The sequence below is a fragment of the Prosopis cineraria genome, unplaced genomic scaffold (assembly GCF_029017545.1).
Source record: "Prosopis cineraria cultivar Desert tree isolate PC_DT_omini unplaced genomic scaffold, ASM2901754v1 PC15, whole genome shotgun sequence".
NCBI lineage: Eukaryota > Viridiplantae > Streptophyta > Magnoliopsida > Fabales > Fabaceae > Prosopis > Prosopis cineraria.
The window spans coordinates 643,670-656,860 of NW_026555346.1; the positions used below are offsets into that span (position 1 = coordinate 643,670).

Below are 13,191 nucleotides of genomic sequence, written 5' to 3' on the forward strand. Positions count from 1 at the left end.
TAATATCTCCTAATCTTTAACCCTATTTATATATATATATATATATATATATAATCTATTAAATAAAATTCAAGTAAGGTTTACGCGTCTAATAGCTTTTATATCTTTCAAAATTTATCTTTTAACAAAAATATAGTTTTCCTTCTCACATAATGAATAGCATAACGAATAAAATGGTGTATTTGTCTTTAAAATTTAAAATGCTACATTCATTTTAAGAAATCGTTTTAATTTTTAAAAATTTAAAAAATAAACAGGTTATCAGTTAAGTTATGAATTCCCGAAATTTTTTATATGTTTACTTCGCAGAGATTTAGAAGAATAAACCAAATAACCTTTGAGTTCATACAGTTACAATTTGGACTTTAGAATCTCCGGACGGAAAAAAAGAAAAAGATAAAAGAAGTTTGGAATCTCCTTTATACGCTACGCTTCTGGTCACTCCGCGGCTTAGCTTTTCAGCGCATATGGGAGACTGTTCCAAGTTGTTTTTCCTCTCTTTATTTTATCATATTACAATTTTTTTTCCCTATTTTGGAAATCCATATAAACTTCATTCAAAATTAGAAATCATATTACATAAATCTTCTATCTATTTTTAAAATTTAATCTCAAGTCACTTAATTCTTGCTTCATGGTCAAATCACATATTTTAAAATATCGAATTCCCTGTCAAAATGTCTTGTAATTTAGCACTGGGCAATGAAAAAGAAAAAGGAAGGCATCGGTAAGCGTTGTTTTGGGGGCAGGTTTGGGAATTTATTCAGGGAGGGCGATATTTATGGGGGGAGATATTTTGAAGACACTCAGATTCGGATCCACGCAGGCAAAAAGACACCGTCTCTTTTAGCCGTCGTGGCACTGTCTGTCTTTGCACTTTTAACACTTTTCCACCCCTTGATATTTTCTGTCCCCCTCCACCGCACACCCCCACTCGCATTCAACAATCCACCGCTCTCCCATCGCCACTGTTCTCATACACCATGGCTTGAAACGGGCAAGAGTTGGTTGCTTTGGTATTATGTGCGGGCCACGCCCTTGCTTAGTCGCGTCCGTCACATATAATGGGGTCTGATTCTCCATTGATGAAGGAGAGAAGATGATCGATCGGAAGCCATATTATTCTTTCTCATCGCCAACGCTGATCAACAGCTCCTTGCTCCCCCACCTGTATATATGTATGTTGCCTCTTCCTCATCCTCTCCACGCTAAACCAACCGAAACCAAACCCGACTTCGGCACTCACCCGCTTCCATTACTCTCTTCTTCAAATGGAAGACCCCTCCCACCGCCGCCATCACAAGAAGACCCACTGCCACCGCCCCTCCACCATCGCCACCCCCACCACCGGCGAGCCCGTCGACGAGGTCAAGGAGGCCGAAGAGGGCGACCCTCAGGTATGGGCCACTTTCAACAACAGCTTCCGACAGGTTCAGTCCGTTTTGGACCGCAATCGGCTCCTCATTCAGCAGGTGAACGAGAACCAACAGTCCAGGATCCCCGACAATATGGCCAAGAACGTCTCTCTCATTCAGGAACTCAACGGCAACATTTCTAAGGTCGCCCATATCTACTCTGATCTCAACTCCGAATTTACCACCATGTACCACAAACGCTCCACCAACTCTGCCTCCCGACGCGACAAATGAAACGACGCCACGTCTCCACACTCTTTGCCCTTGTTACCACTTCTCCCTATCTGTATCTCGTGTGTTCCTGGGCCGGAATAAATTATTGTACCTGTGGTTGAAAAATATTTAGTGATTACATCCCGAGTAAGGACGATGAAGGCAAAGCCGTGAGTCGTCATCTTCAACTTGTCATTTGTAGACATACTTAATTAGTCCTATAAACATGTAGAGCCTTTCTTTTGGCCTAGCAGAATAAGTTGTCGGGTCCAAATTGCACGTCAGGGGTCCTGAGTGCACTAATAAACTAACTTGTATGATCTCTCCCAACCTCCCTGAATATCAATCCTTTCATTTTGTGCTGGGCCGACGTTTTTTTGTTCTTAAATACGCACTTTTCTTCATTATATTCCATTCTGAAAGGTCGAAAAGAAGAAAGCAGAGCAAGGCTCTTTACTTTTGTACTCTTTTTGTTATGAGCATGAGCATAAAATTGAATTTAGCCACGAACGGAGTTTATCCTCTCTTTTACAGATCATGGATTCGATGTAGTGTTTGACCATTAATATTCTGAATTCTTGATGTTGCACGTCTCTATTGGTGGCACCTTTTTCCTGTGTGAAGTAGACCCCCCGCCCCCTTTTTTGGGATAATCATTGCCATTTAATCAAGTTCTGCCAGTGGAAATAAAGGTTTCAGTCAAGATCTATGTGACAGTATTTGAAGCAGCACAAAACTTTGCTGAGTGCTTTTAGCGATGTAGAATGTATATACTTGTCTTGAGACTACTGTTTTAGATTTTCTGTCATTTATTTTTAAAATTTAGTAGCATCTTAATTTGTCATTTTGTTGAATTTTTATTCAACTTGAACCAAGTTTATAAAATGCGAGTCTCATAATTTGCATGTGTTTGAGATGATCAGTCATATGCGTAGTGATGGTAAATCTTTTTTTATATATTTTACATGATATATAGATTATATAAGGTTTTCAGTGTTGACGATTAATGAAGATTCTATGTTACTCTTTCTTTCTTTCTATACAAGGTTACAGTCAAGAGATATTGATGTAAAGGCTGAGCCTCACGAGGTGGGGAATGCCTCTCATGCCTCACCACTCTTACTACGACCTCCCTCCAACACGATCACTACTGTTTATTTCATGGTTGCCATTGCGAGAGGTAAGTAGTTATGTGGGTTAGGTATGCTCTTGTGGCTGCATGTTGTTTTGCTAGTTAAGATCAGCTTCATAACAAAACCTAGCTCACCAACAACACCCTCGTTGTAATTGTAACAAAACTAAAGCCCCTCCAAATAATTAAGGTTCTAACATATGCCGAACAGATTCTTGACTTTTCCGTACCACGATCATCAAGGCAGCTATGCTTTGAAATAAATTAATAAACCTGTACGTCCATTTTATCTTCTTCTACTCAATCTTGTCAAAAATACAATATATTTTAGTCTACTTTTTTTAATATGCATTTAATTCAAACTAGAAGAATAACAGGCAACAGGGCTCGTTTTTTTTTTTTAATACAAGGCCACAGAAAACTTATGTAAGAGAGAAAAGCAAAAAAAAAAAAAAATAGGTCAAGTTAAGACTCAAAAAGTTGACATCCTAAGAGTAGATCATTCAAAATCAATGTGTCTATATTATCACTTGAAACTTGGCGAGCAAGCCAGTCCGCACAGTTGTTGAATTTTCTAAACTCATAATTGAAAGTGATAAGTCAGGCTCGTTTAATTTAACAGGATTTTTGGATTGGTTTCAAGTATATAATTGGACTTTGTTTTAATAAAAATAATTTAAAATAACTTTTATTAGAAAGATGTCTAATAAATGAGCGAGTCTTAACTGTAGTGGTTGTCAGCATATTAAAGGTGAGATGCCAAAGGCTAAGGCTTAAAGCACATGATAATGGGAGTTGGCTTCCCTCCGCTGAAGCAGAAATAAATCAAAATCATTTAAATCTTTAAATTTAATATTTAATATTTTTATTTTTAAAATAAAAAATGTATAGAAATTAAAAAAATTAATAAATAAGTTTATTAATTTGATAATCCAAATTTAGTATTAAATTTTTTTAAAAAAAGTTTACTACTCTATTCAAAATATATTTGCACTGTCCAAAATATATATACAAAATCAATTTAAATTTTTAATAAGAAAAATGATAATAAAATCTCTATAAAATATATAAATAATAATTTAATTTTTTAAAATGCTAAAATTTCACTAAAATCTCTACGGACTTTTCTTTTATTAATGAATTTATGTAAATGATTAAAGTATTCTTGTTGAAAATAAAATGATTCACAAATTTTCTTTAAATAATTAAACTTTTATTCTTATATTCGCAACAACGCAACAAAAAATTAAGAATTTAAAAAGAAAAGTTGTGATTATCTAGATAAAACTTGTAAATCATTTTATTTTTAATAAGAAAAATTTAGTCATTTATATGAATTCATTAATGACATAAAAGTCAGACTTAGTAGAATTATGATATCTTAAGGGATTAAATTATTATTTATGTAATTTAAAAGAATTTTATTGTCATTTTTATTTTTTAATATTAAATTTGAACTATTCATATTAAATATGAACTGTCAAATTAATAAGTATATTCATTAAAATTTTTATAATTTTTATTTTAAAATATAAATCAAAATTAAAAATAAATATATTAAATATTAAATTTAGATCATTCAAACTAAATTTAAATAGTTTAAATTTACTCCTGTTTCAATGGAGAGGTTGATGATGCTTTCCTCCCACCCTATGATAATAAAGCTAGAAAAATGGGTTGAATCTGCGGGCTAACTTGTTCAACCTACAAATTTTGATGGGTTGAGTTGAAATAATTAGCTCATTTTTTAAATTGAGTTGGCCAGTTGGGCTAGCCCAACCTACAAAAATGACAAGTTAAAATGGATTAGCCTATGGGCTAAACGGGCTAGCCTGCAGGTTAGCCTATTTTTTTAAAAAAATAATTTATTTTTTCAATTATAATATATCTTCTTATAAATTTATAATAATGATTATATTTTTTAAACTTATAATTTATGATTTTCAATCATATTCTATATATTTGAAAGATAATGTAAATTTTTCTTACAATTTACAAATAAAATTTTTATTATAGTTTGCAAATCAATTATTTATTAATATTTCTATAAGAAATATTTTAAATATATATTATTTGTTAATCTTATAATATCTATTGATTGAAATTATAAATATAAATTCATTGGCAAAAATAATTTAGATTTATATTCAAATTTTATTTTAAAACATAATATGAAAAAAATCATTATCTATATATATGATATGTTGATTATAATTTTTAAATAATTTTAAAAAATAAAATCATATTTTGCGGATTGATCCGTGGACTCATTAGCCCGTTAATATATGAGTTGGGTTTTTTTTAACCCATTTATCTTGACAGATTGGCCCAACTTAATCTGCTAATATGCTAACTTGTGCAGGTTAGCCTATGGGTTGCCTTATAACTTATTTGTACAGCTCTACGTGATAATGGAATCATGGGAATGGACATTAGCAAGTGGGTTTTTTTGTTTTTTTTGGACAGACATCAACGAGTAGTAGTAATCCAAATGTTTTCAAGTTACCAGTACGACAATTCGATACTTCCGTGCTCCATCCTGCTCATCCAGCATATAAACATTTTTAAATTACATATTGATAAAGTTTTTTTTTATAAAAATACATATTATTTTTTATTTAAAAATATTAATCATTTAATTTTTGTAATTTTAATCTAATTGTAATTTTGTCCCTAAATTCTGATTTATTATAACTCAATTCTTAAAATTTTAATTTAGTTATAACTTAGTTCCTAAATTTTGCCTCTTATAATTTAATTCCTATATATAATTTTAACCACTTAAATATTGATCTTTATATTTTAAAAAATAAAATTATAAAGATTAAAAATTTAAAATATTTTTAATTTTTATAATTTTACTTTTATAATATAGGGACTGATATTTAAGTGGTTAAAATTAGAAAAAATTAATCTTTTAATTCTTCAACTTTTAACTCACTTGTAATTCAATCCGTCAACTATAACTTATTAAAATTTAGTCCATCAATTATGACTTACTGTGATTCAATCCCTCAACTTTTATCTCACTTATAATTTAGTCCTTATTTTTAATTTTTTTAAAAAAATTTCCTTATCAAATAAAAAGAATAAAAGAATACTCTCCTCTTGCTCTTTGATGTAGGATGTAAATTAACATAAAAAAATAGAACTAACAAAAGTTGAGGGATTAGATTAAAAGTGAGTCAAAAGTTGAGAAATTGAGTTATAGACGAGTTATAGTTGAAGGACTCGGCCGCAGTGAGTAATAGTTGAAGGATTAAGTTATAAGTAAGTTAAAAGTTGAAAGATTAAAAGATTAATTTTTTTAAAAATTATAAAGACTCAATTGCAAGAAATAAAGTTTAAGGATTAACTTACAATCGAGTGTTAGAATTGTAAAGACTGAATTATAATGAGTCAAAATTTAAAAATTATTTTATAATTGGGTTAAAATTACAGGAATCAAATGATTAATTTTTTTTTATATTGAATTATCAATATACTTCACGATGAATGAAAAATAAATTTATACAAATATCTATATTCATACATATAAGAAGTAAAATGGAGAATATATTTTGGACGGCCGGGATGGCGTGTATATGAAAAAGAAGAAATGCATAAAGACTTGATATAACAGAATTTCAGAAAATTCAAAACCTTCATTATTTGTGGATCACAATTTTGGGGCGCATGCAAAGTGAAACGCATTTGTTGACCAACCGGAAAAAAATGGAGTTTTTTTTTATTTTATTCTATTATCAGTCGTCATCAAGAATAATTATCAACAAGCGATAATGGCCACTTGATGCTTTTCAGGCGAATGGGTCCTTTTAAGTTGGGAGAATTACATTAAAATTTTATATAAAAAACTTAATAATTATAAAGTTCATAAATAATTAAATTAAATTGTATTAATAATACACTTAATTAATAACATAATTTAATTTAGTTGTTAATAAATTTTATAATAATTATTTTTTGTCTCACACTGGTTGTAATTCTTTCTTTTAAGTTTTAACACCTGTTAACAACGATGTTATGCCATAACAGATCGATTATAGAGTTCGAGTGCGCACGTGCGAGTTGGCAGTGTTCTCAATGGTCGCTGGCTCTTGGGTAGGATATGCAGTATCCATCCTCACCTTCATGGAGACAACCATTGCTCACGAGTAATCACATGTCGTCGCTAACAATTAGGATTTAGTAACGCATCCGATTCCCATCACAAGGCACTCCTCATCCTCGATCCCTCCCGCATCTCTGATTCTTGCAATTTGGGGGAAAAAAAAATCTATGTCCAACCAGGCCTACAGAGTCTGCTGTTGTCGCCGGCGCTTCAAGCTGGCCGTCTCCGAAGCGCCGGCCGGGGTCAAGACTCTTTTCGAACAATACTCTGAGAATGGTTTCATGAATGCTGCTCACCTCCAGAGGTTCTTGATAGAGGTGCAGAAACAAGAGAAAGCCACCGAGGGGGAAGCGCAAGACATCATTGATAGCCTCCAGCATTTGAATATCTTTCATCGGGCTGGCCTCCATCTTGATGGTTTCTTCAAGTACCTCTTCAGTGATGCTAACCTGCCGCTGTCACCTTCTCTTGGGGTAGCGTTGTCTTTTCTTGATTTACTTGAACCTCTGTCCTCTGGCCTTCAATTTAGTGTATCTTAAATTTAGTCTCATCAAATTCATTCACTAGTGTTAGAATCCATAATTGAAGTTGTTCTGAAAAGAACTGATGGAATGGGGAAGAACTAGATTTTTCTAAAATTCGGTAACGATATGGCATCGCTGGGGGAAATCATCTGCATCAGGTTTCCTTTTCTGGCAATACCCCCATTCCTGTTTTTGTTTGGAAATAAAAAAAAAAAATTCTCCTGGTGAAGCGAAATAGACCATGTTCTGTGCTCAATACGATGTAATGCACTAATGCTATCCCATTAATCCATGGTGTATTCAGTTGCATTTACAATAATTTGTGATATAATTTGGGTCTACTTAATTTTGTTTACAACAATATTCCCTTGTTTTCAAATTTCCTTTACGGACTCTAAATTTGTATAATAAAGTCACCCCCTTTTCCCTCGTGAACTACGGGGGCAAAGTATCTGTCTAATTAGAAAAGGATTCGGGCCAATTTGTAAATATGAAATTACATCTAAACATCCAGAAGTCATTATTACCTACTTCTGCGGTACTCTATAGTTATAATTTCTTTTTGTTCTTGTTATTTTGTTTTGTGTAATTATTTCTTTTGTTCTAGGTGCACCATGACATGACTTCACCCCTGTCTCATTATTTCATATACACTGGCCATAACTCCTACTTGACTGGGAATCAGCTTAGCAGTGATTGCAGCAATGAACCCATAATACATGCACTGCAGAGAGGTGTAAGAGTAATCGAATTGGACTTGTGGCCTAATGCCACAAAGGATAATGTGGACGTTCTTCATGGAAGGTATAAGCTTTTTCATTAACTAAAGGCTCCCCTAATACCGCCTCAAATTTCTTTTTCTACGAGAAATTTTTTTAGGGAAAGTAAATACCTCTAATGATATGATGACAATTTCTTTTTCTGGTCATTTTGTCATGATGACGCTTAAATCTGTTGAAGGAAAACCTGCTTGACAAAAGATTACTTTTTTTCTTCGAAATTTGGCATAATGGACGAAACATAAGATTAGGCAGGCTTGATTTTTGTTTTAGGAAATAAATTTAGTAGAAGTCATAGTTGCAAAACTGGCTCAGGTATACCAGTTGAACTTAGAATTTTCCTGGACTTTTCAAATTTAGTTTACACATTTATTGTTTATTTTATACACAGGACGCTGACTACTCCTGTGGAGTTCATCAAGTGTTTGAGATCCATCAAACAGTATGCCTTTGAAGCATCTGAATATCCAGTTGTGATAACTCTAGAAGACCACCTCACTGCAGATCTTCAGGCTAAAGTGGCTGGGGTGAGTTTCTGTGAGTTTATCGTTATTCAAAATGATTGCATTCTTGAGGCTGACAGCCCCTTCCAATTTTTATTTAGATGGTCACCCAAACATTTGGAGACATACTATTTTATCCTGACTCAGAGGCCTTGAAGGAATTTCCTTCTCCTGAATCGCTTAAGAAAAGGATTATCATATCAACCAAACCACCCAAGGAGTTCCTTCAGGCAAAAGAAGCAAAGGAGAAAGAGGATGATTCACAGAAGGGAAAGGCCTTAGGAGTAGGAGATGAAGAAGCATGGGGAAAAGAGGTCCCGAGCCTGAAAGGTGGTTCTATAGCTGATTACCAGGTCTGAAACTCTAAGGCGATGCTTTATATGCATTCCCATCACATTTGTTTTGGCAAGTAGAATTGATGATTTAATTTACAGTTTACCACCTTTAACAGGACAATATGGATGAAGATGATGACGAGGATGATATTGATGAAGCAGACAAGTCAAATCAAAAGGCTGCTCCTGAATATAGACGTTTAATTGCCATTCATGCTGGTAAGCCTAAAGGTGGATTAGATGAATGTCTCAAAGTGAATCCAGATAAAGTGAGACGTCTAAGCTTAAGTGAGCAACAGCTTGAAAAGGCTTCTGAAACTCATGGAAAAGACATAGTCAGGTATTAATAATTGATTATAGTGAGTTCTTTTGGCATGAACCGGCATCCTATAAATCAATAATAGTTTTTAGAATATTGCTCTTCTATTTTCAGCAAAATTACTAACTGTCATTGTTAGGTTGGCAACTTTTCCTATTGACCTTGCTGGGATTTTAGGAAATTTGAAGTGTGGTATTAAATTGTCTGAGTATGATATCCAGCATATCTGATGGCACCCTGCTCAAGTGTGTCTTGCCACGTTATAGTTGATAATGTTAGGGGCTCATTGGTCTATATGCTATTTTTTTGATCACACACAAATATCTTTTTATTAGAGATAATCCTATTCAGGGAGTGATTGGGCACTACATGTAAGCACTTCTTCCAATAAGAATTCATCTTGGTTCGTCATGTTGTGAGAGACTAGCCTTTTTCGTTAAACCGAATCCATGTTAGTTGGTCTATATGCTATCATGATTTAGGTGGCATATCTAATAAGTGTGATGGAGACTAAAATAACATGAGATGACTCGATCCCATATTCAACGAGATGTTAAATGGGGTGTTTATGTATGGATTGGTTTTCCACTTCAATGAGTTGCTTTTGTGAGTTTTTTTCCATCCCATTTGAGTATCCATTAACTAGTATCGGAGTTGGTGGTTCACCCAGGGAGGGCTCCAACAAATGGTCGCAGAGTGCAACTGCGGGAGATTGTTGGGTTAACTTTCTTCTTTTTATTGACTCTATAATTTTGGAGGGACCTCTATGTTTATTTGTTATTTGGAAAATTAAAATATAAAACACATCATGTCCTCGAGATTTAATTATCTATGACACGGTATTGCTTCTGCATCTCTTGGCATGTTTTTGTTCTTTTATCCTAGGGAGTGACGAGACTCTCTGTTTAATTTTGTTCTTCAATATTTTTTGTTCGGTTTGTGAGTTGGAAGAATACAAAACTGAGTTTCCTGTGTTCTTTCTGTGTGAAGGAATTGTTAAATACTTAAATGCGACCGTTGTCCCACTTTGACTAAAATTATTTTGTAATATTCTTTTTATTTTAAAAGAATGGACTGGTGTCTGGGTCTGTACAAGTTTTTCGACGCTAGCTTATGATATCTCGGGCCATTAGCCGAGATTCGGGGGGAAAAAAGGGATCAGGTTTTGTATTTCAGTCATCCGGGGAAAAAAAAAGTCAAACAGTTCCCTTGCTCGGTCTTGTCCCGGGTTAGCCCAGGCTAGACCAGACTACGTGAGCCTTATTCAGGCCGGGATCTGTGTTGATAGTCGCCTTAGTCCTACCCGATCTATGTGCAACGTTACATTAATATATCCAAGATGGAAAGGGAAGTATTCATTGCTCAAATCGTGGCTTTTCTGCAGGTTTACTCAGCGTAATATACTAAGGGTATACCCGAAAGGCACTCGAATTACCTCGTCAAATTATAACCCACTAATTGGGCGGATGCATGGAGCTCAAATGGTTGCATTTAACATGCAGGTTTCCATCGCTTGCTTTTATTTTTTTTTTCCCTCTCATCCCTTTCACTCAGGTTTTTTATTCTTATGAGTATATAGTTATATTTTATTTCTGTTCTTTCCTTCTTTTTTTTTTTTTTTGTTTTTCCCTGTTGGGGAGTTTGATAGCCTTAAAAGCTACGAGAACTAGATGCGAGCGTGAGGTTCAACTCTAGGACATTAGAAATTTGGGAAAGTCCAATGTGCTTCTAAACTATGACTCTATGAGGATGATAGCAATTAATAATATGATTTACACTAATAAAAGATATTCGAAAGTTAGCATGTGGTCTTGGCTGCTGCTTTCCCCGAGTCTCTAAATCGTAGAAGATTTCTATTACACATATCTTTGACGCCATATCTATATTAGTTATGACTATGATATTGTTTAAGATCAAGAAAGATATTTGTTCCATTTTTCCTCGTGGGTGATTTCTTGACAGGGGCACGGCAGATCACTTTGGTTGATGCAAGGAATGTTCAAAGCCAATGGCGGGTGTGGTTATGTTAAAAAACCCGATTTTCTATTAAAGACCGGTCTCAATAATGAGGTCTTCGATCCTAAAGCTGAGTTGCCTGTGAAGACTACATTGAAGGTGAGTGCTTTATTACTTGGTGATTCGATGGACTCAGTTATTCAAGCTTGTGTCAATCGGATCTAGTTTTTCTGCACCTCCTAGCAGCGGCATATAGGTATTGCTTTTAATCCTATTTTAAAGCTGAACAAAGATCATTCTTGTTTACTCTTATGTAGGTGACTGTATACATGGGGGAAGGATGGTATAATGATTTCCCCCATACACACTTTGATCAGTTCTCACCTCCAGACTTCTATGCAAGGGTTAGTTAACATGTTCTCCCACATCTTTATGTTTGATGTCTCTAAATTTCATGTTCTAGGTCTGGTTAATAGTCTCCTCTTTCATTATAGATTCGAAATGCAGGGGATGCTCACACAGCAATGTTTATTCATTATTGCTGCGGTGAAATACCATTCACTCGACATTTGTGTTCACCCATTTCGCAATTTATTATTTGTTTTGACCAATGACCTTGATTTAAATCGAGCAACTTTTGTGCAGGTGGGGATTGCTGGAGTGCCTGCTGATAATGTCATGAGGAAAACAAAAACAGTAGAGGACAGTTGGTTGCCTTCTTGGAATGAAGTGTTTGAGTTCCGCCTTACTGTTCCAGAATTGGCTGTGCTTCGCATAGAAGTTCATGAGTATGACATTTCTGAGAAGGATGACTTTGGGGGGCAAACATGCCTGCCTATTTCAGAGCTAAGAAGTGGAATTCGAGCAGTTCCACTGTGTAGCCGCCAGGGAGATAAGTACAACTTTGTAAAGCTTCTTATGCACTTCGAATTTTATTGACATTGTGCAGGCATTTAAAGGTTATATTAGTTAGTTCCGAGTTTGTTTTGTAAGTATTGCCATGTGATGTGAATAATGCTGTTGAAAGATGCTCTGTGATGTGTGATGAGTTGTTTCCCTGGTCATTCTTGATGGGGTTGAGAGTTGGGTTTGTGCTGTAAGGCTTGTTAATATGTATGTATGTATGTATGTATGTATGTATATAACATCCTAAGCAAAATTTTGATGGAGTGCTTCAATTCTTTACCTTACGAGCATGTTGTCAGTTTAGGTTCGCACATCGGCATCCTTTTCCTGTTTCTTTACTCTTCTAAGATGGGTAGGAATGGAAGTGACCTAAAACAAAGGGATAGAACAGAGCAACGGTAATGTATGTTAAAAGTTGAACAGAGCCGATGTGATCGTGAGGTGAACAGAGCTGCAAACGCCATAGCAAATGAAGCATGAGGCCAATTATCAGGTTTGGTGATGCTGGTGGACCCTCCGTCAACGCTTTTTTAGTTGTTGACGCTGTTGTGTTAGGCAATTAGTGGCTTTGCTTTGTTTTAATTTCCTCGTTTCATCAAAAAAAAAAAAAAAAAGGAGCTGACGGCCAGATTTCAAGATGGACTCTGGATTCCCTAATTTATTGTAACATTGAAAGTTTATTGTTATATATGAGAAAAATTAGAAAAAAATTATTAAATGTTTATTATAAAATATACAATGCTTTATAAAAAATTATTTCATTTCTATAAGTACCGAATGAAATATTAAATTTAAATTTCATCATAAAATGTTAAAAAGTACATGTAAGCTTGAAGAAACAAACAACTAATATTGATTACATGCGATGAGTTTCAGTTGATAATAACAAAAATACTTTTGCAAAGATGTCATGATAAGAGCAAGGCCATAGCCCATCCCATAGCTTGTGGCTGGACAAACTTGAAATTTGAAGGGAGCTGGTTAGGAAAAAAGATTTT

General features: G+C 34.3%; 2 protein-coding genes across 4 annotated transcripts; both read left to right on the forward strand.

Annotated features, from left to right (window-relative positions):
- Nucleotides 1-866: 866 nt before the first annotated feature.
- LOC129294767 (protein EARLY FLOWERING 4-like) lies at nucleotides 867-5,138 on the forward strand. 2 transcript variants are annotated; one of them, XR_008589446.1, is made up of 3 exons: nucleotides 867-1,798; nucleotides 2,675-2,808; nucleotides 5,123-5,138. XR_008589446.1 is itself a non-coding variant. In XM_054933248.1 (1 exon), the coding sequence occupies exon 1, from the start codon at nucleotides 1,272-1,274 to the stop codon at nucleotides 1,647-1,649; it is 378 nt and encodes a 125-aa protein (XP_054789223.1). In that variant the 5' UTR covers nucleotides 867-1,271; the 3' UTR covers nucleotides 1,650-1,950. The 2 variants fall into 2 exon arrangements, 1 of the variants encoding a protein (XP_054789223.1); XM_054933248.1 differs by lacking the exons at nucleotides 2,675-2,808; nucleotides 5,123-5,138 and having other exon boundaries at nucleotides 867-1,950.
- Nucleotides 5,139-6,801: 1,663 nt separating this feature from the next.
- On the forward strand, nucleotides 6,802-12,477 carry LOC129294451 (phosphoinositide phospholipase C 2-like). Of its 2 annotated transcripts, none has more exons than XM_054932839.1 (9): nucleotides 6,802-7,344; nucleotides 8,003-8,199; nucleotides 8,566-8,701; nucleotides 8,779-9,030; nucleotides 9,129-9,352; nucleotides 10,716-10,833; nucleotides 11,294-11,446; nucleotides 11,605-11,691; nucleotides 11,933-12,477. In XM_054932839.1, the coding sequence occupies exons 1-9, from the start codon at nucleotides 7,039-7,041 to the stop codon at nucleotides 12,224-12,226; spliced, it is 1,767 nt and encodes a 588-aa protein (XP_054788814.1). In that variant the 5' UTR covers nucleotides 6,802-7,038; the 3' UTR covers nucleotides 12,227-12,477. The 2 variants fall into 2 exon arrangements, with proteins under 2 accessions (XP_054788814.1, XP_054788815.1); XM_054932840.1 differs by having other exon boundaries at nucleotides 8,081-8,199.
- Nucleotides 12,478-13,191: the final 714 nt, after the last annotated feature.

What these genes read in the sequence shown, in the direction of transcription:
- LOC129294767 (XM_054933248.1), top strand. Translation starts at nt 1,272, where the DNA reads ATGGAAGACCCCTCCCACCGCCGCCATCACAAGAAGACCCACTGCCAC.
- LOC129294451 (XM_054932839.1), top strand. Translation starts at nt 7,039, where the DNA reads ATGTCCAACCAGGCCTACAGAGTCTGCTGTTGTCGCCGGCGCTTCAAG. An exon ending in CGCTGTCACCTTCTCTTGGG is followed by an intron (nt 7,345 to 8,002) that starts GTAGCGTTGTCT and finishes CTTTTGTTCTAG; the next exon opens with GTGCACCATGACATGACTTC. An exon ending in TTCAGGCTAAAGTGGCTGGG is followed by an intron (nt 8,702 to 8,778) that starts GTGAGTTTCTGT and finishes ATTTTTATTTAG; the next exon opens with ATGGTCACCCAAACATTTGG.